Source organism: Salmo trutta, chromosome 13, assembly GCF_901001165.1.
Source record: "Salmo trutta chromosome 13, fSalTru1.1, whole genome shotgun sequence".
NCBI classification, from domain to species: Eukaryota; Metazoa; Chordata; class Actinopteri; order Salmoniformes; family Salmonidae; genus Salmo; species Salmo trutta.
The window spans coordinates 5,160,327-5,187,055 of record NC_042969.1 but is presented as its reverse complement, the minus strand read 5'-3'; the positions used below and the strand labels follow the sequence as shown (position 1 = coordinate 5,187,055).

The window sequence follows — 26,729 nt, the reverse complement described above, 5'->3', positions numbered from 1 at the left end:
TTCGTAATTTGTTTAATGATGTTCGGAAAAACAACATTTGCTTTATGAATGGTTCCAGATTCAAAAAAGTGTAGATCAAAATTTCATTGAAAATGTGAAACAAATATTCCAGGTCCATCCGACTCGAGGCTTCCTCTACGAATGGAAAAATACAATATTAACTGAGTGAAGGAGAATGAGTGCAGATATGAAAAAGGCAGAACAGCAATATATTTTAAACAATACAACATTACATCCATTGCTGTGTACTGTAGCCTATTGCTGGACATGTGTTGTTTCGTATGACAACTAAGGGTCTTCCTAATATGGATGCCATATTTGTGGTTCGTTATTGTGTTTACTGCATACCGGTACTCATAACACCCCACAGCAGGACCTGTCCAAATGGGAAGATGATCTTGATTATCCAATTTTTGTGGCCGAAATTACCTGGACAACCTTCTGAGACGTGATGTCGACCACAAGCACTCTGGCCAAGGTTGGCTGTGTGACATAAATAAACTTGTCCTTCACGTTTACCGCTGATGACCACACACACTTCTGCTTGACCTCCCCCACTGACATGGGGCACACCTCAGCCTGAAAATAAAACACACAGTTAATACATGTATTGTGAAACATTTATCAAAATGACACATTAAAAAACAAATTATCTCTATCTCCTTTCTTCCCCTGTGTTGTCTTCGAGTCATTCCCTTATCAGCTACACACACACACACACACACACACACACACACACACACACACACACACACACACACACACACACACACACACACACACACACATCTCCCTATTGCCCGTGTGCAATCCTGGCTAACATTGGCATCCTGCCCACATGAAAAAATACTACTTCACTATAGAATACTACAGTACTTACTATAGAATTCTATAGTCAACTGTAGTATACTGTAGAATGCTATACTACACACTGCAGTATCCCTCGATCATGTGTAGTACTTACTATAGCATTTTGTAGTATACTCTACAATACTATAGTAAATGGTCTTTTAATATTTCTCCAGTAGGTTTCCTGAAGGAGAAAGCCTCTACTTCTATATACAAGATAATAAAACAAAAACCCTATAGAAAATACTACAGTAATATCCGCAAAGATACTAGAGTAAATACTACACTATACTACAGTCCGCAAAAACCCTACATGAATTACTTCAGTATATACTACACTTTTCTTTTACTACAGTATTTATACTATTATAAACTATAAAAACTACAGTATACTATAGTAAATACTACAATAGTGCTCAAAAATACTAGAGTGAATACTACAATAAAGTCTGCAAAAACACTACAGTGAATACCATAGTATATATACCATAGTATGCTCTGTCCTTCTATCCCCTGCTATGTCCCTTTCTCCGCTCCCTGGCCCCTCCCGTGGCCTGTGAGCCTGGCTCAGCCCAGCGTCTGTTCTCTGGTCTGGACTAAGGGAAGATTTGTTTGAGGCCTCATGGCCTAGTTTGAGCCATGGCCTTAGGAGGATGAACTCACTCGCGCCCTACTGTCACAGAGGGGGGTTTTCTGACAGATGTCACACATCGCCACACCGCCGCGGGCCCAATACTCTCGGGAAAGAGGTGTGAAACCTTAACTCTGACATCCAGTGGAGACTGTGAATGACGGATTTTGTGTGTGTGTGTGCATGTGTGTGGCGTGTCTGTGGCTGTTGATTTGTGTGTGCGTACCACTGGACAGAGAGGATGACTTTCAGAGGGAGGCGAAGATAATCTACTGTTGATTTGCCAATGTATCATGCCAATACTACACATAGGTCTTAATTCAAGGCTTCTGTTCATGTGGGTGCTCATGTTTGTGTCATCACATGGCAACTGTAGCTGTTAGACCTTTTAATTTAAATCACAGAATTGGCAGACAACAAGATAAACAAAGTTCCATTTTCATGGATGTGTTTGTGAAGGAAACTACTAAAACTGTGGGATGTAATCATATTTTTAATTTCTGCCACTTTATCAAAGCAGAAGCCATCTGGAGACTGAATACCTCAGAGACTCTACCTCTACCCTCCTGTAGACAACACTGCAGTATGTCGCAACTGAGCATGTGCGAAACCCTAGGCAGGTAGGCAGAAGAAAAACTCTTGCTATTTTCTACCAACATTGTCCTTGGATTGAATGGAAAGCTTTAGAAGTATAGAAAACATGCTGTAAAGGTTGTCGGGTGAGAACAATTTGGGCTCTGTAACATACCAAGATCATATTTGATTTTGTGGTACGAGCAAGACTAGTTCTTAGCCTTGGACACGACAAACACAATCCTTCAACCTAAACATCCCTATTCTTTAGCCCCCCTTGCTTCCTGCCTCAGGATATGTATCTGCCTCGCCACTGAATTTCGAACAGCATCGCTTCTTCAGCTGGCATGTGTGTCACAGTAAGACGCCCACATAACACTTAAGAGTAATTCATTATTGGGTCATTACCATGAATGATCAATCAAGAATGTGAGATGTGAGCGCCATTTCCAGAATGGGCTTGATGCATTGGCAAAATCTTCGCCTCCCTCGGAAAGTCATCCTCTCTGTCCAGTAGTAACCCACACACAAACCAACAGCCACAGACACGCCACACACATGCTCACACAACATTCTTCGTAGACAGAGCTTGTGCTGCTGTCATAGAGTTCCCCGTTATTGATATCCTAACGCAGATGTCGTCTCTCGTTGTGCATTCATGGCTCGCCTTCGCACATAACAGCTGTCCAATAAACATAGGCTCTTTGATGAAAGGAGGAATGAAAGGAGAAAGGAGGAATGCACCCATTTGAGTACACGTGTAAATCTGAGGGGCATCTACCAGCGACCGGCTTTGAATAATACGCCGGTTCAAAAGGGAAGACGCAGCAGAGAGCGAGAACCATTTCGATGTCAAACGGCAATTCAATGAGGAGCCTGACTTGAGAGAGAGAGAGACTTTTGGGAGTTGACAACCCTCCAGAAGTGCATGATCTTTCACTTAATCAAATATATGAGAAACAGTAGTGACGACAAGAGAAACAATGAACTTCCCCTTTTGTTATGAGACGCAACCATTTCACTGAATATAAGATTGTGACAGGTTTGCAAGATCAATTGTGAAATATACAAATAATTATCAAAGTGTTGATAATAGCAACGCAGGTGGTCGGTCCTAAGCTAATTATATGAACACTGTTTAGCTAACAGCTAGCTAAAGCTAATTTGTTAGGCTAGCCCTCTATACCAAGCATGCTACACGAAGAGGACGTGTTTCTGTTAGAAGGCATTTCACCTGAAGGAATCGTACTTCTAGGTGGTTGGTCCTCAAGCTAATAATGCTAATTAGCTAACAGCTAATCTGCTAGCAGTAGCCCTACAATGCTACATGAACTGGACGTGTTTCTCTTGTGGAAGACGTCTCACCTGAAGTCCCAGTAGTTTCTCACTCGGCTTTATGTGTCTCTGGATCTCACATGCCACTGGCTGGATGACTTTGATACCATCCTCGTAAAACACATAGAACATATTGGCAATTCCAAGACCTGGCGAGAAATGCAACCTTGTTACAAGTCAGACAGGTTTTATTACAAGGTTAACAAACAAACTACTATGTTAAGTGGCATGGAGCACGATGTACAGCACCGTTAAAATGTAACAGTTGAGTAGGTAGGTAATTAGCTACTTCAACATAACTGAAAACGGACCCAGTTATTAGATGTTCGTTAGAAACGGACTTTATAGAAACAAATGTACGGTATCTTTATGAGGACAGCTTGACATGTCCATTGAAATTGTGTCAAACGAAACCATTTAATCTACTTTATAACATGTTAGAGTAATCTACTGTATAACATGATAGTCAACAAATGGTTTAAATACGAACATACCTTCCTCTCTCCACAGAATGTTTGCCACTGAAGGGGAAGACAAGAAAAGAAAGACAGAGTGCATTAGTGTGGAATTAATGCTTATGACTGTGTAAGAATTCACATACCAATTTAGACAAAACAAAATTTATGTTTTGAAGAAAACCGTCTCTTTGATACTTATTGCAATAACTAATCAATATAATAATTTTAGAATAAAATAGAATAATGGAATAATGTTTTAGAATAATTGAATACCAAACACTTGAGGGTGAAACACAATCCAGATTGTATATTGTAAATACATACAAACAAAAAGCATTTGTTTGTTACTGTTTTGTTAGCCCACCTAAAAAGCCCTCTGTGTTTTATACCGCCAAAGCATGTACCACATGCAATGAAAGATATTGAATACAATAAATGTACGCCTCAGGTAATTATCCGTCAATAAGTACGTGTTTTATGTATTAGTTGTTACTATAGTTATCATTAAAAGTCTACACATATATCGAGCGTAGATGAGTTCCATAGGTCATTAAAGGGGCTACATGTTTTTCCTAACTAAAAACGCGGTAATTGTCAGTAAATTCACTTTGAGACAAATAATAACATGGAATTGGAAACTTGAGCTGCATAACAACCAAGCAACTTTAATGCGTGACCTGGAATGATGAGAATGATATGCCTCTTAAAAAGACGTGTTTATTTCGCCACAAAAATAGATGAACACTCAGAGCCTGCATACTGAATGAGATCGGCCTATCACAGGAAAATGTAAAATTTGCTATTCAGGAGCAAAATGCAAATAACAGCCCCATTTTGGTTTGACTATCCTTATTTTCCCACCGTATATGCACAACGACCTTCTCCTATCGTTCATCCATCCCACAACCCCCTGTTTCCATTCCATCTTCCATTTTCCTGGCTGTTGGCAAACCAATCTTGGGCCCCAATTCAGTTCCAATTCTAATCTTTCCCTCTTCTGATGCTGCTCATTCTCTCACCCTCTCTTCTCGTGTGTGGAGAGAGTAGAGAAAGATAAATACAAATAACTGCCAAAGCAGTTGTGCCACTGCTTTGGTAGTGGCAAAACAGACCTGTTAGCGTAATCTTTCAAAGGTGCTTTGTCAAGTCCCACTCTCTTGCGCTCGTGCATACATTTTGATCTCATTTAAAAGAACTGAGTTAAAGTTACACAGAGAACTGCTGTAGATGAAATATTAACGTGGAAAGAAAAAGGGGAGTGGCAGGGGAACACTGAATTGTTCCAGTTTCTGCAGGTGTTCAAAAAAGCGCCAAATTGGTACTGCTGGGGAAAATGGAGGAAGGAGGAAGGTTATGAGATGAGGTCTTGGTGCCCAAGTCTTTTCCAATAACGCATCAATATGATGCTATTCATCACAGGGCAGAAAGATTGCGCTCGTTCTAAACCATACAAGGGGCACATAAATCATATTCGTCATCCATATTAAAAAACAGCTATGCGCGGGGTTCACTATGTCGGGACTCCACATTCCCCACATAACAACACCTTCCCGTCAGCAAGGTTACAACACAAACTTGCTCTGCTTACAAGGGCACACGGCTGCAACATTTGGGCACAGTGCCTGTGGATTGAAACATCCTGACATCGCAGCTAGCAGACTTACTGACTGAATTAAGAGGTGATGCAAGGCATCCCCAACTTAGCTAGGTCGGCAGATGCAAATTAAAATATGCTTCGCGACACAATCACCCTGGGTGTCTTCCTCTCTTTATTCTTCTCCCACCGTGATTCATTGGATTTATCAGCCTGTGTTTGGGATTGAGTCGCCTGGCAACATTGGCACGTTGTGTCTGCTGTGTGTGTCAGTTGTTATGCAAATTGACCTGGCAGCATAGTAAAATTGAGACAGAGGATATGTTTTAATTATAGCTGGTTATAAATAACTTTGTCCAAATACTGCCTGGCTTTATTGACATGATGATGACACAGATTTCAATTGGATTCATTAACATTCCTGTTTCAGGGTCTGACTATGATACATCAGTTATGAATGGATAGATAGGTTATGGAAAGATTGAAATACAAGTTAATAAAATGCCATACAAAGAGCTTAGAGAATGTGATCGTCCAGGCAAAGATGACAAATCAGTTCAGAGACACACACACAAACAAAATGGAATGTGACAATATTTGCCCACCCTCAACTATGCTGTATCACCATCGACTTAAGTGTACATCAACTTAAATTCTTCCTGTTCCAATGCTATGAAACGCTGTAAATGGATTAATGTTCAACCAGGTTTTTATTTTTTGCTGCAGTTGTTTTTAAAAGCTTAATCCTGACGATTCATTATTGGAAGGATAACTTTAGCTGGATTGAAAAACAACCCAGTCATACTATACCGGGTAATGCCGAAATGGAATTCTTCAAAGGTGTAAGACTATTCTATAATTGGAGGTGGAAGTCTATGGAGAGAACTGACTACTGAGGGGATAGTGTATCATCTTTTAAAAGAAAAAAATATCCAACGATTTAATCCTGGGAGGGGAAAATCCTTGAAAAATTCAAAAGTGCAAGTAATTGGTGAGACAGAAGTGTGGAGCTACCCATGTGATTTTACCTCGTCAGGAGAAAAAGCAGGATAAATGTTTCAGATGGTTTCAAATAAGTACTTTCCCGACAGCAAGCTGTTAAGACTCCGAGTGATGGAAACTTTACTTTTCGAATTATAGCCTCGCTATACTTTTTTAATCATATGATGTATATTTTCATCTGGGAGAAAAGTGCAGGTCTCCGACAAACTTCCCCGAGTCGTCATAATGTCACACACTGGCCTTACAATACACCACAAGTCATTGGCAATGTCCTATGAAGCTGATTCAACTGATTCAAGGGTTTGATAATTTGTTGAAATTGTTGAGGTAGTGTTGGACCGTAACAAAAGCTTGTCGCTCTCCCATTCACAATACCCTACAAGGCCTGATTCAACTAAGATCTCAAGGATTTGTTGAATTTGGTGTGTTAGTGCTTGGCTGCAACAAAAGCCTGCACACCCCAATGCACCATACAGTACATGCTTGACACATGCTCAAGGGTGCCATACATAGGCCCTACAAACGCTTCACAATGGAGCCCCTGCAGACCCACAGCCAGACAGACAGGCCATGACACTGCTGTTGCTGGCACCACAGCTTAGGTTTCTGCATAGGGACTGTGAACCGTGGCCAACACAGTGTGAAAGCATGATGTGATCGAATGTGATGGGCATCGATTGACACACACACACACACAAACGCACACACACACACACACACACACACCTAAACACCCCGAATCAAAATCATGTATCTGTCACATGCGCCGAATACAACGGCTGTAGACTTTATCGTGAAATGCTTACTTACGATCCCTTTCCCAACAATGCAGGGTTAAAAAGTTGTAAAAATGTGCTAACAAAAAAAGGAAATAGTAGCACAATGCAATAAGAATAACGAGGCTATACACAAGCATATGTGAAGAGTGTGAAAAAGTTTGAAAGTGTGTCTATGTGTTTGTGTGTGTGTGCTTGTGTGTGGCGTCAATATGCATGTGTGTGTGTGTTTCGTGTGTGTGAGCATATGTAGTCTGAGTGTGTGTGTGTGTGGGGTATGTATGTGTGTTTTGGAGTGTCAGTGTAGTAAGTGTGAGTGTGTGGGTAGAGTACAGTGAGTGTGCATAGAGCCAGTGCAAGAGAGTCAGTGCAAAAAAAGGGGGTCAATGCAAATAGTCCGGGTAGACATTTAATTAACTGTTCAGAAGCCTTATGGATTGGGGATAGAAGCTGTTCAGAAGCCTTTTGGTCCCAAACTTGGCGCTCCAGTGCCGCTTGACGTGTGGTAGCAGAGAGAACAGTCTATGACTTGACTGGAGTACATTGTTAGGGCCTTCCTCTGACACCACCTGGTATAGAAGTCATGGATGGCAGGGAGCTCGGCCCCAGTGATGTACTGGGCCGTACGCACTACCCTCTGTAGCGCCTTGAGGTCGGATGCCAAGCAGTTGCCATATCAAGCAGTGATGCAGCCAGTCAAGATGGTGCAGCTGTAGAACTCTTTGAGGATCTGAGGGCCCACGCCAAATATTTTCAGCCTCCTGAGGGGGAAGAGGTGGGTTTGGATCATGATAGGTCTTTAGTGGTGTGGACACCAACGAACTTGAAGCTCTAGACCCACTCCACTACAACCCCTTCGATGTGAACGGGGGCGTGTTCTGCCTTTTGTTTCCCGTAGTCCAGGATCCGCTCCTTTGTCTTTCTGACGTTGAGGGAGAGATTGATACACACACACAGTACTCACATGCGTAGGCTGTAGGCACATGTCCCTCTCTATGTTTTGGCCAAGGCACACCAAAACTAACGTCAACAAACACCCCTGCGTCACGCCCCAGAAATAATTGGTGGCCATTTTTAAATGCAGGGCAGATATTCATGCCAGTTTAGCACCAGTTCTGGTCAAATTATTATTATATTTTTTTTGTCATTTAGCAGACACTCTTATCCAGAGCGACTTACAGTAGTGATTGCCTACAATTTCATAATTTTTTCTGTAGTGGTCCCCCCATGGGAATCAAACCCACAACCCCTGGCGTTGACTCTTAAGGAGCACTCTGAATATTGTCTGCTCGCTTTTTTGACGGTGATGAAGTGCACCAACAGCTTCAAGAAAAACTATTGACTCTCGCGGAGGCGACAAGCAGGTTTTTGACCTTGAACAAGCTCAAGGTGAATCCACTGAGTGGGGTTCATTCTTTGCTCCGAGTATCATGTTTCTCACACTACTGTTTACTATTACTGTAACTATTTCAGCAATCTATCGACACTACGTTGAATACGACAGTCAAGATACTTGTATTTATTTGTACTAGATATCTGATGTATGAACCATGCAGCCTACTGAGCCATTTGCAAGAGTGAAAACTCACACAGTGACAATAGTGGACAGGAGAAAGTAAAATATAAGACATGTGGTATGACATGACATCTACCTAAAAACATAAAGGATGATATGAAGGAGCTCTAGCAAACGATGGTCGACAGTATCGAGTTGAAAGTTCCCACACGGCTCCGGCTGCAAAAGGGGTTGAATCGTTCCCAGTAAAAATGGGAGGTCATTAAGGCACAGCAGACAGTTATCCAATGGGAGGGAGGGATGGAGGGAGGTGAGGAAGGGAGGGCCGGCGGGAGGGAAGAGGGAGACAAGAGATGTCTAGGAATAGCTTGGCTAAGGTTAAAGCTAGCCAGCCCAGGGACACAAGTTACACTGGTTATATGAAGGGCAGTTCACATGGACCATATATCACATGCATCAGCTGATCACAAGTGTCTTTAACAAGTCTATGTTAATATATGGATATAAGAAAGTAGGCTACAATACGTCATAAACAAAGTGGTGTTCAATACCCTACTGTAAGGCTACATCACTTTCCAGTGATGGCTGTAATACAGTGAATTTAGGTTAATTACAAAACATAAAATGTGCTCAACTGCCTACTGTGTATCACCTTGCAGTTGTTGATCTCTCTGTCTCTCTCTCTCTCTCTCTCTCTCTCCCTCTCTCTCTCTCTCTCGATGCAGAAGAGAGAGAGTGGTGGGATGCATCAGTCGTGCACAGCGGAGCTTCAGCTTATACACTGACTAAGAGAGCTAACATAGCCTCAGGGCTAGAGAGGCAACCCGAGGCAGTCTGCATTGTGGTCTAGCAGAGCAAGCTGAGCACCTGGATAAGTAGACAGCCCACAGGGGTAATAAGGGGAGACCAGACGAGGTCAAACATGCATTGGGGTGCTGCTGGGTGGTTATAATGTAGTGGTGGACTATTTCAACATCCACGCTGCTATCTCTTTGATGTTGACTATGGGCTGTGGATCCAAAATGGTCGCAAGTGTGCAGACCTCCTGAGCAGTTTCATCATACACAGTGAATTCAAAGCTTCAAAGGAGGAGACTGACTGAATTCTGACCCAAGAGTAAGTTATGCTCTCTGGGTTTGGGATGATCCAAAATGGCCACCAGTGTGTGTGTGTCAAACCCCTGAGCAGTTTCATCACACTCGGTGGCTTCAAATCTTCAAAGGAGGCAACTGACTGACTTCTGAGTGATCCTGTGATGTGTGACGGCACGTGGAGTGTGTCACTGTCGCTGGGACAGCAGCTAAACCTGATGCATCATCGAAGGGGACATGTGAGTGACTTGAGAGTTAGAGTTGCTCCGTTCGCTTTTGACGTGCTGTTATTACAACACAAGCTCCAAATAAAACACCATCCCTCCCCCGTAACTGCAGCAACAGAGACGTGGCGTGGCACGTGGGGCCGTCTATAGAGTAAAGAGTGCGCTACCGTTTTAATTACAGAATATTTTTGCCCTATTTTAGCTGCCAGTCAAACTGTGCAAAAGTGAAACTGAAACCTAAGTTTAGCTATTCATTCTGAGCAGGAAAACAAAAAAATACAAAAAGAGTGCCTAGCACTGGGATTGAACCCGCAATCCCCTAAGCCGTAGTTTGCAGTTTAAGCCCATCCTAAACCCCATAGCCAACACACCTACTAAATGGTAATAGACACTCGCGTTGCCCCTAGTGGACGTTAGGAAATTGCCATGGAGATAAAATGCCACCCAGTGCCATAATTTCATCCTTTCAATGATGGCACTGGGTGTCATAATCCACTAGAGTCTGGCCTTCCTTATTAGGAGAGAAGAGGATTAGCGACAACGTGGTTCGCTAATCAGGGATTGATCTCTTTTTTTTCACATTTTGGAAAGTCCCATGATGAATAGGACTGTGTCTGTTCTGAACACGTAATTGTATCACACTTCGTCCCTTAGGGCCACCCAAACATTTCCTCAAAAAGCTGAACTAATTTAACACGCCTTTTGATGACGGGACCATCAGTGCAAATCTCCCTCAATTAAATAAGAATCTAAGATAAACATTAACAAAACAGCTATTAACATAGTATTAGAATAGGTACCCTGTTACTAATGACAACCTTTAGCCCCCATAACCAAACCACTAGATAGGAGACAATAATATTGTGTGTAGCTATCTATTATTTCTCTAGCTGAAGTTCTATTATTACATTTGTTATAAACTATTAACAAGTGACTGGATGAATTATTGAATGTTTTGAGCTGCGTGTCTCCATTATCCCCAGGGAAGGATACACACACGCAAAGGAGACATCATGACTTATACATACGGGTCTTGCGCGCCGAATCCTCCACAAACAGGGAGGAGATGTCCTCGTCCACCCCGGCATCGTTTTTGGCGATACAGGTGTACGCCCCCGTGTCCTCGAAGTGGACGTTGCTGATGTGCACCTCGCTTCCATTAGCTGGTTGACACAAAAGAAAACATGAGCACACAGACAGACGCGCTCAGACACACACGCACGCAGACAGACAGACGGACGGACGCACGTATGCACACACATGCACGCAGACACTGTCAGTAAGTGTGGCACATGCAGATAAAATACCATTTGTGTGTTGCCAGTGACACTTAAGAGATGTTTGCCAATTTTGATCAAAGTCACCCCATTACATAACTGAGACTAATAGGATAGGAGACGGGAGAGTGAGGGGTCTTAACAGGATTGGAAGAAGTCAAAATGGGAGACCTTGCAAAGTTGCGGCATGTAGTGGGAGTCATTGTGTACTGCGTTGATCTAGTTGTCGCTGACGGTAGGGTGTCTCCCCATCTGGGGAATGATTTTGGTGTCACACCAAAAGCACTAAGAAGAGCCACTGAACACGCCGATTGGCACGTGTGTTTTTCTGTTGCTCATAAGAAAAACGAGATTTCAGCCTCGGAGGAGTGTTTCCTGACCGATTCCATGTTTGTCCCCCATGAGACACTGTAGACGCGGAAGCCTGTTTCACTTCCTTCAAATCACCAGAATTAATCTAAGATAACTCAAGAAATGTGCAATAAATGTTGACGTTTTTGCTGAGGATCTTTTAGTTGTGCAATTTTACATCTAAGGTGTTTGGTGCAGTAATTCTCAAGTAAGGAAATGCGTGACGTCCTATGTAAAAAAAGTCGGAGCTGCTGGGCAGCCCTCTCTCACTGTCTATGCTATTGGATAGAGCGCAATCACCGCAGCTGTTCAACCCATGTTAGTGGGCAAATGGACATTGTCAAATCAAAATACAACCTTCATTTACCCCTTGTGACGCACAGATGTTCCAAACTCCGTTTTAGACGAGACTGACTTTATAACCAAAATTACCCAATTTCCACTATGTAGACAATTTTGACACTAGAATAAAACATTTTGAAATGGAGTGAAACTGGGAGGTACTAGCTTAACTTCTCCAATATGAACACATATTTTCCATTTTGTTTACAAATTGTTTTGATTCGGTATACCTTATTGAACATGACCCAGATGTATGCCAGCGTTGCTTGATCCAATTTCTAACCCTATTCCCCACCTGCGACTAGATGGAACCCACCTTGCAGGGTGAGCTGTTTGGACAGCTTGGTAGCGATGTCCATGCCATTCTTCAGCCATGCCAGCTGTGGGTTGGGGATACCCTCAGCATGGCACCGGAGACTGGCCGTCACCCCTGGCTCCCGGGCCTGGCTCTCTGGGTAGACGCGGATGACGGGAGGAACTGCATTGTGGGAAGAAGGAAGAGAAGAAAAGATTAATGTAGGCCCACACACTTTGTTGAAAATTACGGGGCTTTTGAGGAACGAGGCAGCCTTATTGGATAAGAAGTTTTCTTTTAGAGTGCCTGCCAAGTCCATTTAACTTCTCACCTCTGCATTAACATACTATCAATAGGATCAAGTGCATTTCCAGCATATGCTGAACGCCATTAGAAACATTGGTGTGCTCGGCGAGATCCGTGCAAGCCAAACAAATCAGCTTGATAAATAAGGGAGAGAACCTCGGTGGGGCTGGCCATTGATTTTGTTGGGCGACCATTGATTTTGGCCAATCTTTTGTCAGGCAAGGGGAGGAGGGGGAAAGGAGCTGCAGGAAGAGACACGACTTTTGTCTAACAACTTTACTTAAGATGTGTTCTATATAAGAGATTTATAAGCAATGCACTATGCCGAATGTTCAGGCATTTATAAGCAATAGACACAGAATTCCACAGGTCAACCTGCAGTTTTTGACAAGAGTAATTGTTATGCATTGCTTATGAAAGTATGACATAGTTCTTATGCAGGGTGCCTATAACTTGTTAACATATTTCTTAGTACAAAATCGAAATAATATATTTGAATAATCCTTAGAAAGGACAGCACATTCTAAGCCTGATAGTATTATGACAAAGGTCCAAGAGAGCTGAAAAATTATTTTCATTATTGAAAAATTTGTTACAAGGTTGAATTTAATCAATGTGTGTCAATGCACTATTGACTCATTTAGTGCACCTCCAATATTGTTGTAATTTTATGTGGAGGAATCCTTGTAAACAAAGGCAATATGGCAGTTTGTGACCGTATGTTTCTCTGTACTTCACTTTCCCTGTTGAATTTAAGAGTAATGTCCTGATAGAGGTAAATTGGGAACATTAGACCACTCCAACATGCTATCCTGTCATTGACATTTGGGTCACAGCAAATGTGCCCCAAATCTATGGCTTATTTACCCACTTTAAAATAGAGGTAAAAACAATACCAGTAATACCATTTAACCTCTAAAAGCCTAAGCTAACATATGGAATTGTTTTAAGATGGTCATACCATGGATCATTTAGCGATTTGATTTAGAATTTTAGGACCCCTTTAGGAATCAAAAAGTTAAATAATAATATTCAAAACAGTAAAAAAAGAAATCATACAGTGGCTGTTTGCAGGCCAAACCGTTCGGACTTTACAGACGTTTTCGTGAGAATCATTTTTTGGGGGATGTCTCATGGTCTGACAAACACCGCTGTAGCTTGACCACCTTCCACCGCAGATGTGGAAGGCCGCCATAGGAGGATGCTTAAACTGACCGTTTTTGATGGGGATGTTTTTATTATGTTACTTAGATTGATGTACAGGCGCATCAATAGACTCTTAAGGATTAAAATAGACTTACAAAGAGCAGTAACGTCAAGGCTTCAGAAAAGATTGCTACCTTGCTACCCTGGTAGGCTGGCATAGGAGAGAGAAGAGGATGCCACAGAGACTATTTCCTGTGGGCTTGACTAGGGAGAGGAAGCCTTTGGCCAGCCAGCTGAGTGTGAGACTAGAGAGTGATTTGGTGCCATGGCCATCTGCTCCCAGTAACATTCTGGTTCCTAGAACCTGCTGCCCTACAACATGCCTCAGCTTGAAGGTATGCCACCCAGCAATGCCAAACATACCAACCGGAACGAGCCATAGCAGGTGTTAGATAAAGGTAGCCAGCTGACAGAAATAACACCACTAAAATCCATTAAATGTATAGTTTAAAATGTTGTTTGACTCTTTATGTCAAGCATCATAAAGACGATGGTTTAATGTAGCGGATTCCCACCGGTTACATCGATACCATTTCAGGAAAAGGCGGGCCGAACAGGCCCCCACTCACATTGACGGGGCTGTAGTGGAGCGGGTCGAGAGTTTCAAGTTCCTTGGTGTCCACATCACCAACGAACTATCATGGTCCAAACATACCAAGACAGTCGTGAAGAGGGCACGACAAAACAATTTTCCCCCCTCAGGAGACTGAAAAGATTTGTCATGGGTCTCGTTATTGTTATTCTTATTATGTTACTTTTTATTATTACTTTTTATTTTAGCTTACTTGGTAAATATTTTCTTCTTCTTGAACTGCACTGTTGGTTAAGGTCTTGTAAGTAAGCATTTCACGGTAAAGTCTACACTTGTTGTATTCGGCGCATGTGGCAAATAACGTTAGACCTGATTTGATTAGGAGACAATTTTGGAGGTCATGCCGTCTTTACACAGTGGCGGCCTTTAGACTCCACTGTTCCACTTCTAATTAATATACTACAGTCAGCACTCATTGTATATAAGAGACCCTAAGGTCTTATTAACCTAGAAAAAAAATATTTCTCTAAACACTTCTTATTTTTCATGTAAGTGGCTTGGTGCTCCCTCCCTCCCAAAATGCCTCAATCTTCCGCTGTGCATGCATTTGTAAAAACACTTCTTGTTTATGTTCGAATCACCATTTCCTTTAGCTCCGGACAGGCACAAAGTGAAATATAGTCATAGTGGTTTTCACACTCAAAACTAGATTCAGACAGAGTTGGAGACGTGTTGTAGCCTGATGTCTTCCTAGGAGTGACAAGAGACATAGTGATACGAGTATAGGACACAGCAGGGTTGACAGCTCCATCATAAAACTCCCCAGCCTGCCGTCAATCACACAGCAAGTCTCCCGTCAGCACTGGTGGCAAATGGAAGTGTGTGTATCACACGCACGCACACACGCACGCACGCACGCACGCACACACACACACACACACACACACAGGCACACACACGCCCTCGCCCACACACATAGCCCTTCAGGAGACAGCCTTGCCAGCACACTCAAGGGTGGTTTCAGACTTTCAACTTTTCACCAAATTGACTAGTAGCCCCTGTGAGTCCCCTGCCCTCTGTGTTTCATCTCAAGCATCACGACCAAGGCAAGCCCCATTATAGGGGCTGTCGGAGTGTTCTGGCCCCCCCACCATGGAAAACACTTTTTCTCTGCCTAGTGATTAGTCTTTCTTCCTGCCTGTTCTCACAGCTAGCTCTGGGCCACCCATGGAGGGTTTCCAAACATCAGAGAGAGGGAACCATACACGGACGCCCCACATCCCTACAGCCAATGAGGACCAAGACTGTGAAAGACATACTTTATCAAATCGAGAGATACGATTTACGTGAATACAGACACATACACCAAGATAGAACATGAACATCCCCAGGCACAAGCATAATGCTCATGTGGCTTTTTTCACAAATTGTCACCGCAATTGCTCAGTGCTGATTAACTTGTCTAAAAATCCTGTAATAGTGATCAATGTAATATGCATGTAATAACATATGGAAAGCCTGTCGAGAGGAGCTTTTCTTGAGTCATCTGGCTGTAATCAGTTGTTTTCCATTACTCAAGCAGCTATGATCATAAAAATAAGAATTTGTTCTTAACTGACTTGCCTAGTTAAATAAAGGTACAATAAAATAAATAAGCATTTGACCATAATTAAATGCATTTCTTACCATTTTCACACGCCATATAGAAATGCATAAGGGCATAAGTATATCTAAAGATGGTATTTTTTAGACCGAACCCCGAACTGTATTTCCAGAGAAAGGTGAACATTATCCCCTGACAATTCTGATGTGTGTTTTTTCAATGTTTTGACACATAATTGAGCGAAAGGCCATCGGTGAACCCTGATGGCTGTTAGCACAAAGATGAACTTTTTCGCCCCATCCATTTCCAAAATCATTTGCCAGGCGGCATTTACCCGGGCCAGCCAATTTGTTTTTCAACCAATTAAAGCAATACATTATCATTAACTACACTGTGAGTGATACTGTGTGTGCTTTAAGGTCATCGTTAATGGAAACGGTCTGTTTCGAACGATTGTCCTTCTGTCAGAAATTCGGCAGCAGTGAGTGTTTTAAGACAGCAGCAAGTACTATCTTTTCCTGCGTGCCTCAACTCATGTCTCTAATATGAAAATGGCATCGACAAGACATGGCCTCCTTTCCAATTACAAATCTAACACTTGAAAGCGTTTTCACACAACTAAGGGTTATTTGATTAGTTAAATCTGACTGAGTGATAATCCTGAAAGAAAGGGAAGCAGTTTGATCACTCTGATAGAATTATAGATCCAAAACAACACTCTCAACAAGCTCATGTCGCATTCCCAGTTTCCTTTCAGCGTATTTAAAAAAATACAAAAAAAAACTTGACAGCCCTGTAAGCATTTAATTTCACCTCACATATCTCTGTCTCAATGGTGGCATGTCAAAGTATCCAGGCGCACCCTTAGGTGTGATTTAACAGCATTTGGCGTGGATAGGCATTTGGCTGTGACGCAGCTGCGGAAGGAAGTGTGAGAGTGTACCATTCTGTTCCCGCCGAGCAGAGGCGGCGGCTTACCGTTCACCTGGAGCGTGTGCGTCTGCGAGAGCTGCTCGTACCCGTCAGCATGGCAGGTGTAGTTCCCTGTATGGATGGTGGTCACCTTGGTGATGTACAATGAGCCATCATCTCCGAAATCCTGCAGAAGAAGAAAGAGGGACGTCACAATGACTGTGTGGGACAAAAAAAACCCGAATGGGGTTCAAAATCGAATTCACCTCAGTATGAATGATATTCAGATCGGAAAATGAAAATGTTTTGAGAATGTGCAAAATGTGCTCAGGCAATATGGCTGTGGGGCTTGCAGCAGAGAGAATTGGTGTTATTGGAACTTTTGTAAAGCAGCAAAAGAAAACTGTGGACAAGGAGGACATGATCAATAAAAGCACACTGTGACATACATTTCCATCAAAGACAAGCAGTTCAACAATAATCTTCCAATTATTGTTTTTTGTATGCCTGCTACCATAATACCCAATACTGGGTCCTTAACGACATGTGATAGGAGTAAAGCTACACTTTAACATTTCTATGTATTATCTTATATGAAAAGAGAAACCTGCACTGCATCTTATCAAAAACATGTCCAGGAAGCAACTATAATCAAGTGAAAAACTGCTTTGCCTTTCGTTTAGGGCTCAAATTCACCTATAGTTGGGCTCGTTTTAAAACAGAGGTAAGTTAAAGTAAGTCTGCCTGTAATTTTATAGTAATCAAATCAAAATCAAATCAATGTTTATTGGTCCCGTACACAGATTTGCAGATCGCAGGTGCACCGAAATGCTTATGTTCCTATCTAACGATAACAATACACATATAAGGAAAAATAAGGAAATTACAAATAACAAGTCAATGTGAACTAATGTTCTTTATGTTCAACATAATCAATTGAAAATGTCATTATGACTAATCACTGAAAAGAGCAAAATGAGAGAATGTAATTTTTTTTTTTTACATGAATGCAACACAATTACAAGTTTCACTGCGCAATTTCAAATGACAAGCCAATCTGTGAGGCTACCAAGGTCATGATAAACAACTGAAACAAATGTAATGTATGCTGTGTCATGATCAAGCTGGTGGTGAAAACAAATAAACTCAGCAAAAAAAGAAACGCCCCTTTTTCAGGACTCTGTCTTTCAAAGATAATTCGTAAAAATCCAAATAACTTCACAGATCTTCATTGTAAAGGGTTTAAACACTGTTACCCATGCTTGTTCAATGAACCATAAACAATTAATGAACATGCACCTGTGGAACGGTCATTAAGACACTAACAGCTTACAGACGGTAGGCAATTAAGGTCATAGTTATGAAAACTTAGGACACTAAAGAGGTCTTTCTACTGACTCTGAAAAACACCAAAAGAAAGATGCCCAGGGTCCCTGCTCATCTGCGTGAACGTGCCTTAGGCATGCTGCAAGGAGGCATGAGGACTGCAGATGTGGCCAGGGCAATAAATTGTAATGTCCGTACTGTGAGACGCCTAAGACAGCGCTACAGGGAGACAGGACGGACAGCTGATTGTCCTCGCAGTGGCAGACCACGTGTAACAACACCTGCACAGGATCTGTACATGCGAACATCACACCTGCGGGACAGGTACAGGATGGCAACAACAACTGCCCGAGTTACACCAGGAACGCACAATCCCTCCATCAGTGCTCAGACTGTCCGCAATAGGCTGAGAGAGGCTGGACTGAGGGCTTGTAGGGCTGTTGTAAGGCAGGTCCTCACCAGACATCACCAGCACCATGTCAACTATGGGTACAAACCCACCGTCGCTGGACCAGACAGGACTGGCAAAAAGTGCTCTTCACTGACAAGTCGCGGTTTTGTCTCACCAGGGGTCTGATTTGCGTTTATCGTCGAAGAAATGAGCATTACACCGAGGCCTGTACTCTGGAGCGGGATTGATTTGGAGGTGGAGGGTCCGTCATGGTCTGGGGCGTTTGTCACAACATCATTGGACTGAGCTTGTTTTCATTGCAGGAAATCTCAACGCTGTGCGTTACAGGGAAGACACTAACTGTTGATTTTGACCCCCCCCCCTTTGTTCAGGGACACATTATTCCATTTCTGTTAGTCACATGTCTGTGGAACTTGTTCAGTTTATATCTCAGTTGTTGAATCTTGTGTTCATACAAATATTTACACGTGTTAAATTTGCTGAAAATAAATGCAGTTGACAGTGAGTGGACGTTTCTTTTTTTGCTGAGTTTAGATGCTGAGTAAAAAGAAAAATTTAAAAATGTAATAAAAAAAGAATACTGCTGTTCCAGTACATTGAAATAAGCCCCAAAGCTAATGAATCCATCTGGAAATAACTTCAATTCACTTCCTCCTTTAACGCCTATCAACATTTGTACTTTCACAGGTAATTTGATATTTTTTATGGGAGTATTTCTCACTTCAGTTAGTTGATAAAAATGTAGTCATTCTAATTTGATTAGGCAGCTTTCCTTGCTGGAAACCCAGACAGACTTGAAGAAAGATAGCAAATCTGTGTTTCTTGTCATAATTCAATTAGAATTCTGATCATATCTGATGGCATTGTTTAGGTCTCAGAGTCAGTACATGTCGTCCCTTACATAGACCTGCAAGACAGCTATAAAGCATAGGCATGGGCCACCATGTTTGGCAGGTACAACCTCTATGACCGAATAAACAGCGATCAGGTATGAGATTGTGAGACTCAGGCTGTACCGGATCATCATACCGTCGCTATGTGAAGGGAATTGATGGCACGTTTTGGCCCCTCTGCGGAAAGCATATTGTGTCACCCTTCTAAATGAAAAATGAATGGGGGGAGAAATGAAACTCAGAGGTGTGGAACTAGAGGCACTGGAGGCGATCGACCCCGCACCCTTCCTCCACCCCTCCTTCCCCCTCCACCTCTCAGACATAGCTGAGGGAAGGTGAGACAGAGGAGCGAAAAGAGGAAAAGGAAGAAGATTTACAGGCCATCCTGATAGAAATAAATGGCTGCCATACTCTCTCAGCAACCCTTTGCATGACCAACTGACCTCTTAAAGAACACCAAGGAACTGTCTCATTGGCATCTAATACAGGGCAGGAGATGTGACCCTAATACAGGGCAGGACATGTGAGGCCAGGTGTATAAGCCGACTTCTTCAATATGAGGTCAAGGTCGGATGTATCAGTGACAGGGAATTCATTAGCTTTGTGGGCTTTTTATTGTGGATGACATCAGTTCCGATAAAACCTACCTGTGATGGGATCTGCTGGGGGGAAAGAACACAAATTCAATATTTAGATGTTAGTTAAAAGGAAGAGTTGAGTAAAGGTTAACTTTGAAGGAAGACATGACACAACATATAAAGCAGGCAATGGCAACTATCAGAAGTTGGCACACTTTCCACCATGTTACACTACTCATCATACAGCTTAATTTATTTCATGCATTTTGTGTTTCAGACAATGGATATGAATTGGAGTATTTACAGAGGAAGTATAGCAAATAGAGAAGTCTTATAGCTCAACATGTACAGTACCAGTCAAAAGTTTGGACACACCTACTCGTTCAAGGGTTTTTCTTTATTTGTACTATTTTCTACATTGTAGAATAATAGTGAATACATCAAAACTATGAAATAACACATATGGAATCACGTAGTAACCAAAAAAGTGTTAAACAAATCAAAATATATTTTAGTTTTAGATTCCTCAAAGTAGCCACCCTTGATGGCAGCTTTGCACACTCTTGGCATTCTCTCAACCAGCTTCATGAGGTACACATCTGGAATGCTTTCCCAACAGTCTTGAAGGAGTTCCCACATATGCTGAGCACTTTTTGGCTGCTTTTCCTCCACTCTCATCTCAAACCATCTCAATTGGTTTGATGTCAGGTGATTGTGGAGGCCAGGTCATCTGATGCAGCACTCCATCACTCTCATTCTTGGTCAAATAGCCCTTACACAGCCTGAATGTGTGTGTTGGGTCATTGTCCTGTTGAAAAACAAATGATAGTCCCACTAAGCCCAAACCAGATGAGATGGCGTATCGCTGCAGAATGCTGTGGTAGCCATGATGGTTAAGTGTGCCTTGAACTCTAAATAAATCACCGACAGTGTCACCAGTAATGCACCCCCACACCATCACACCATAATAATAATCATTCATTCACCTACTTTGCATCTCACAAAGACAGCAGTTGGAATCAAAAATCTCAAATTTGGACTCATCAGAACAAAGGACAGACTTCCACCGGTCTAATGTCCATAGCTTGTGTTTTTTGGCCCAAGCAAGTCTCTTCTTATTATTGGTGTCCTTTAGTAGTGGTTTCTTTGCAGCAATTTGACCATGAAGGCCTGATTCATGCAGTCTCCTCTGAACAGTTAATGTTGAGATATGTCTGTTACAATCTGAGGTGCAGTTAATATCGGAGGCTGGTAACTCTAATGAACTTATCCTCTGCAGCAGAGGTAACTCTGGGTCTTCCTTTCCTGTACCAAATAGGGCTGTCTCCTGTATACCAACCCTACCTTGTCACAATACAACTGATTGGCTAAAAAACATTAAGAGGGAAAGAAATTCCACAAATTAACTTTTAACAAGGCACACCTGTTAATGTAAATGCATTCCAGGTGATTACCTCATGAAGCTGGTTGAGAGAATGCCAAGAGTGTGCAAAGCTGTCATCAAGAAAAAGGGTGGCTACTTTGAAGAATCTCAAATATAACATATATTTTTTATTTGTTTAACACTTTTTTGGTTACTACATGATTCCATGTGTGTTATTTCATAGTTTTGATGTCTTCACTATTATTCTACATTGTAGAAAATAGTAAAAATAAAGAAAATCCCTTGAATGAGTAGGTGTGTCCAAACTTTTGACTAGTACAGTACATGCAGTGTAAAGTAAGCCTATATAGATTAAAATCCTAGCTGCTTTACCCCACTCAGTACAATAGGCCCTTGAACATTGGGAGATAAACCACAATACGCATAAACCCTTGATCAGGGCGAACCAAGACTCTCAAGATAAGTACATCACCGAGACACACTGTCTCCTCTCTCCTCTATTACAATTCAACATAAATTCCTTAAGCTTCTACGCCGGACGTGCCGAGTAGGCAGTCTAGACACAAGACTCAATGTAGATACTTTCCCAGGCAGTGCACTCATCCTTGCAGTCTACATCATGCTTCGGCCCTCTCCTGTCTGGAGCATCGTAATACCAGCCAACAGCTGAGGAGGATGATGATGCAATGCCCAGCAACTGTCATATTCATGGAATTAGAGTAAGCTGCTTTGTCAAAATGGAAACCGGCTCTATTGAACTCCATAATAAGAGCACACCATTAGGATTAATGTGGGATTCACTGAGTCGGACTGTTGACAGATTTTTTTTTTTTTAAATAACACCCATTCTTAAAGGGAAGTGGTCTGTTAAATTAGACAGTGTAAATCCTAGAAATCCATTTACCGAAGTACAACTCCAATTAGTGTTGGCAGTTCAGGCCTTGGCATATTAAAAGGCACAATTATATCGAAACTTTGGTGAAATTGGATAATTGGCCTTCACAGAGGGGGTTGGTGAACACCAGGTGCGTATAAATCCACTCGCTTTGCTATGAAAAACTCTGTTGGCAATTAGCCACAAGACTATGGGCAATAAATAATCTAGGGTAAGCCGGTTTTGGGGTTTTGCTGATGTACCATTAGCATTATTTCGCTTAGTCTAGTTAGTGATAAAACACTTGGAACAGACACTTTTATGTTCAGTAAGAAATGACTGTCTGACTGACTAACTAGACTAAGCGACAATCTCTTGAGTCTTTTGTCGTTCTCGCGGCTGGTGAGCTGTTCATAACAATAGGCTATCTGCGGTAATCATCTGCCCAAGGTCGTGGACGACCTTGTTAGACGACTGCAGGAAAATAAATCCAATGCTGACAGACACCGGGATCAAAGTTGAGCTCACACTGAGGGAAGCGGAGGGCAGAATACAGTTGGATGGCACAGAAACCTGAATGGCACAGAAACTGATGCTAACATAACAGAACGAAGGTATCCCAACTTGACTTCATTAGCCTGTGACTGAATTTAAATAGTGTACATACGGTACAGTGTAGTGTCCAATTCAATTGAGCTGTTACAGTCCGTAACACCGCAACGCTGTGTAAGGTTGGTTTTCTACTACATCACAGCACATCGTATTAGGAACCAGTTAGTACAATAACAGTTGATATCAACTATGTCGATGCTAACAATAAAACATGCCTCCTTCAATTCAACAGGGAAATAAGTTATTCTATGTGAAGAGGAGGAAACAAAGACCCCCCTTCAGGTTGCAAAGCCTCTGAACTCCATTGGACGTCTTCAGCAGTTGATCGATGCTACTCACATGGAGCGAGTAAAGTAAAACAGTCTTAGAAAAGATCTACCATATACAGGAGCCGAATGACATCGAAGTCGACCTAACTTGACCTGACAAGGCCGTTACTTTACCCAAGAGTTAAATCTAGCTCACTCACTTTCATCCAACTCGGCATAGGCTTGTTTTGACGCATTCCCATGTCAGTTTGCCGTACAAAATTTTGAATAATTTAATATAGAGGGGACTGGGGGGAAAAAATGGCTGTGCGCCTGCTTTCACATGCTAGTCATCAAGCACCTTGGAGAGTCGGCGATGGACGGGGCCATGAAAGAAGAAGAGAAGATTCTTCATGTAAATGGAGGATCATAAGAAGCTGAAGCGCTTGGAAACAGTTGGGACAGAAATCCAATTCCAGGGATGATGGTGCTTGGTGATGATTGGCGGCAGCTGTGCAATTCCTCACACAGTTTTAAAGGTCATCAACATTTAATGTTACATTAGCGGCGTCGCTGGACCTCCTTTATCTAATGCGACAGTGTTGACTCAATTATGCATGGTCGAGTCAGCTATAGCTTGGCCAACCCTGAAGGGGGAGAACATAGAGAGTGGGCAGTGTTCCCTGGTGACTCACTGAACCTCCAGTCGCTAAGTGTCCTGTCTTTGAAGAAGGATGAAAGCGACATGGTGGTTGTCGGGGGCTACCAGCAGATTCAGCACACAGACAATGTAAGAGACGATGACACGCTCAGCGGGAAGTAAAAATAGGTGCTTCCCCATTGGAATTCAACCCCTTTGGTGTCCCTCTCAGCAGACTGAATATCTGACGTTGTGAATAACTGTCAAACCCAAAATGTTGTTCAAAAGCTCTAGGTCAACATTTTGATTTGTCCAGGTTAAAGAAAGTGTGTGTGTGTGTGTGTGTCTGTGTGTGTCTTACAAAACTAGAAGTTCAGCTGTATTTCAGGTGAGGCTGCAGGCGCCACTTACATTTATGTCCTCCAGATCCAGCGAGTTGAGAACCTGATTGTTGCGTTTCCAGATGATGGGAGGTCTCTGCTCCCCTGTGATTGCACAAGTTAAGATGGCACTCTGGCCAACGGTTACCGTGGTGATGCTCAATTTCTGGTCATCTGGCAGGGTGAGCTGGTACACTTCTGTAAAGAAAGAAAGACAGCTGGTAATTAGATCACCGGGTAGTCATAGAGAGCGGTGCAACAGCCACTTTTGTGCTACCGGGTGCTTAAATGTAAGAATTCAAACGTGTGTGTGTGTGTGTGTGTGTGTGTGTGTGTGTGTGTGTGTGTGTGTGTGTGTGTGTGTGTGTGTGTGTGTGTGTGTGTGTGTGTGTGTGTGTGTACTTGCGGGGACCAACTGTAGTAAACAAACAAAAATTTTACCAACTGGGGATATTTTGTTGGTCCCCACAAGGTCAAATGCTATTTCTAGGGGGTTTAGGGTTAAGGTTAAAATTAGTGTAAGGGTTAGAATTAGGTATAGGTTTAGGAGCTAGGGTTAGGTTTAGGGTTAAGGTTAGGTTTTTGGGTTAAGGTTAGGGTAAGGGTGCGGGTTAGGGTTAGGGATTAATGAAAATAGGATTTTGAATGGGACTGAATTGTATGACCCCAAAAGGTTAGCTGCGCAAGACTGTGACAGTGTGTGTGTGCATGCATTTACTTCCACATATCAAAGAAGCATGCAAAAGTATGTTTTGTGTGTGAGAGCACAGCACACTGAAAAGCAGAGTGATTATGGTGCAGTGTGTTTGTGCACATTCTTTGAATTAATCAAGCTGAAAATGTAGAATAGACAGAAAGAGTCTCAATTAGCCAGTGTTTTGTTGGCAAGGCACAACATTACTGCATGATATTGTTTGTTTTCTGGTAAAATATGCATAGGGGAAACATAATGAGTTCATACATCAAGAAAGAAATTATGAAATTAGGAGCTATGTAAAAACATTGAGTAAACAAGAGGTTTAATGTACATTTAATTTAAACCATGCCCATATCTCCAAGGATTTCTTCCACCCAACTAGCTATTCATATTATCATGTGGACTTTTCCAAAGGGATTGTGGGTGTTCTATTCAATTTCCCACAACGCCACCATATTTATGTAATATTTACATAAAGAGATTATTTGAAATGCACCGGCAACCCAAAAGAAACCCCAGTCCTCCACATATTGCTTTCATCACTGATTGCTCTATTGAAAGCATATTATTCTATAACAATATGCTGTATTATGCTGCCATAAATCTAAAGCCTTTATCAAAAATATATATGAATGTTAATGTTAACTTATTTTTAGTTTACAAGGGATTCAAGGCACAGAAAACATCTTGGAAAAACGGAAAACTTGTGTGTGTGGCCAGTAAGGGTGTCGATGGTTAACGACTATTACGCTTCCAGTTCTTCAATGAGACAATGAATGAAAAAAGAATATGTTACCCAAGCATCCCTTTAACTCTGTTATGTAACTAGATTTGTAACTAGTGTGAGCCTTTTAATTTTCCTCTTGGGCTAATGAGCAACAGAGCAAAAGGAAACACTGACTCAATTTGTTCTGCTCCTGAGAGCATGAAATACAAAAACCTAATGAAAGAAAAGCCCAGTTCCGGAGACTAGCAATTAGCTTAGCGCACCGAAACACAACTGAGAAGGGGAAGACAGTACAGGTGCATCAAAGCTGGCACTGAGACTGATGAACAGCTTCCATCTCCAGACCATCAGACTGTTAAACAGTCACCACTAGCCAGCCTCCGTCCAGTACCCTGCTCTGAACCTTAGTCACTGTTACTAACTGGCTACCACCCGGTACTCTACCCTGCACCTTAGAGACTGCTGCCCTATGTACATAGAGTCATTCAACACTAGTCACTTTAACAATGCTTACATACTGTTTTACCCAGTTTATATGTATATACTGTGTTCTAGTCATGGCTCATCCTATATAACTACTGCTGTACACACCTTTTCTAATACATATACTTTCCATACTGTCTATACACACCATCATATACATACTGTATGTATATATATATATATATATATATACAAAAGTGAGTACACCCCTCACATTTTTGTAAATATTTGAGTATATCTTTTCATGTGACAACACTGAAGAAATGACACTAAGCTACAATGTAAAGTAGTGAGTGTACAGCTTGTATAACAGTATAAATTTGCTGTCCCCTCAAAATAACACAACACACAGCCATTAATGTCTAAACCGCTGGCAACAAAAGTGAGTACACCCCTAAGTGAAAATGTCAAAATTTTCAAAAGGAGGGTGGTGCTTGGAATCATTGTTCTTCCTCTGTCAACAATAGTTACCTGCAAGGAAACCCCTGCCGTCATCATTGCTTTGCACAAAAAGGGCTTCACAGGCAAGGATATTGCTGCCAGTTAGATTGCACCTAAATCAACCATACTCAAGGAGAGTGGTTCAATTGTTGTACTGA

General features: G+C 42.0%; 1 protein-coding gene across 5 annotated transcripts in view; it reads right to left on the bottom strand.

The window, feature by feature from the left end:
• LOC115205099 (follistatin-related protein 5) overlaps positions 1–26,729 on the bottom strand; it is a 156,717-nt gene that overhangs the window by 15,567 nt on the left and 114,421 nt on the right. For 2 of the 5 annotated variants that reach the window (XM_029770730.1, XM_029770731.1), the window contains exons 7-14: positions 24,255–24,421; positions 20,155–20,169; positions 16,943–17,063; positions 12,339–12,500; positions 11,081–11,215; positions 3,883–3,909; positions 3,419–3,537; positions 430–579 (exon numbers count right to left, since the gene is read on the bottom strand). In XM_029770730.1, coding sequence (XP_029626590.1) covers positions 430–579; positions 3,419–3,537; positions 3,883–3,909; positions 11,081–11,215; positions 12,339–12,500; positions 16,943–17,063; positions 20,155–20,169; positions 24,255–24,421 — 896 coding nt within the window. The remainder of the gene's footprint in view (positions 1–429; positions 580–3,418; positions 3,538–3,882; positions 3,910–11,080; positions 11,216–12,338; positions 12,501–16,942; positions 17,064–20,154; positions 20,170–24,254; positions 24,422–26,729) is intronic. The other 3 variants (XM_029770733.1, XM_029770734.1, XM_029770732.1) reach the window with 2 other exon arrangements.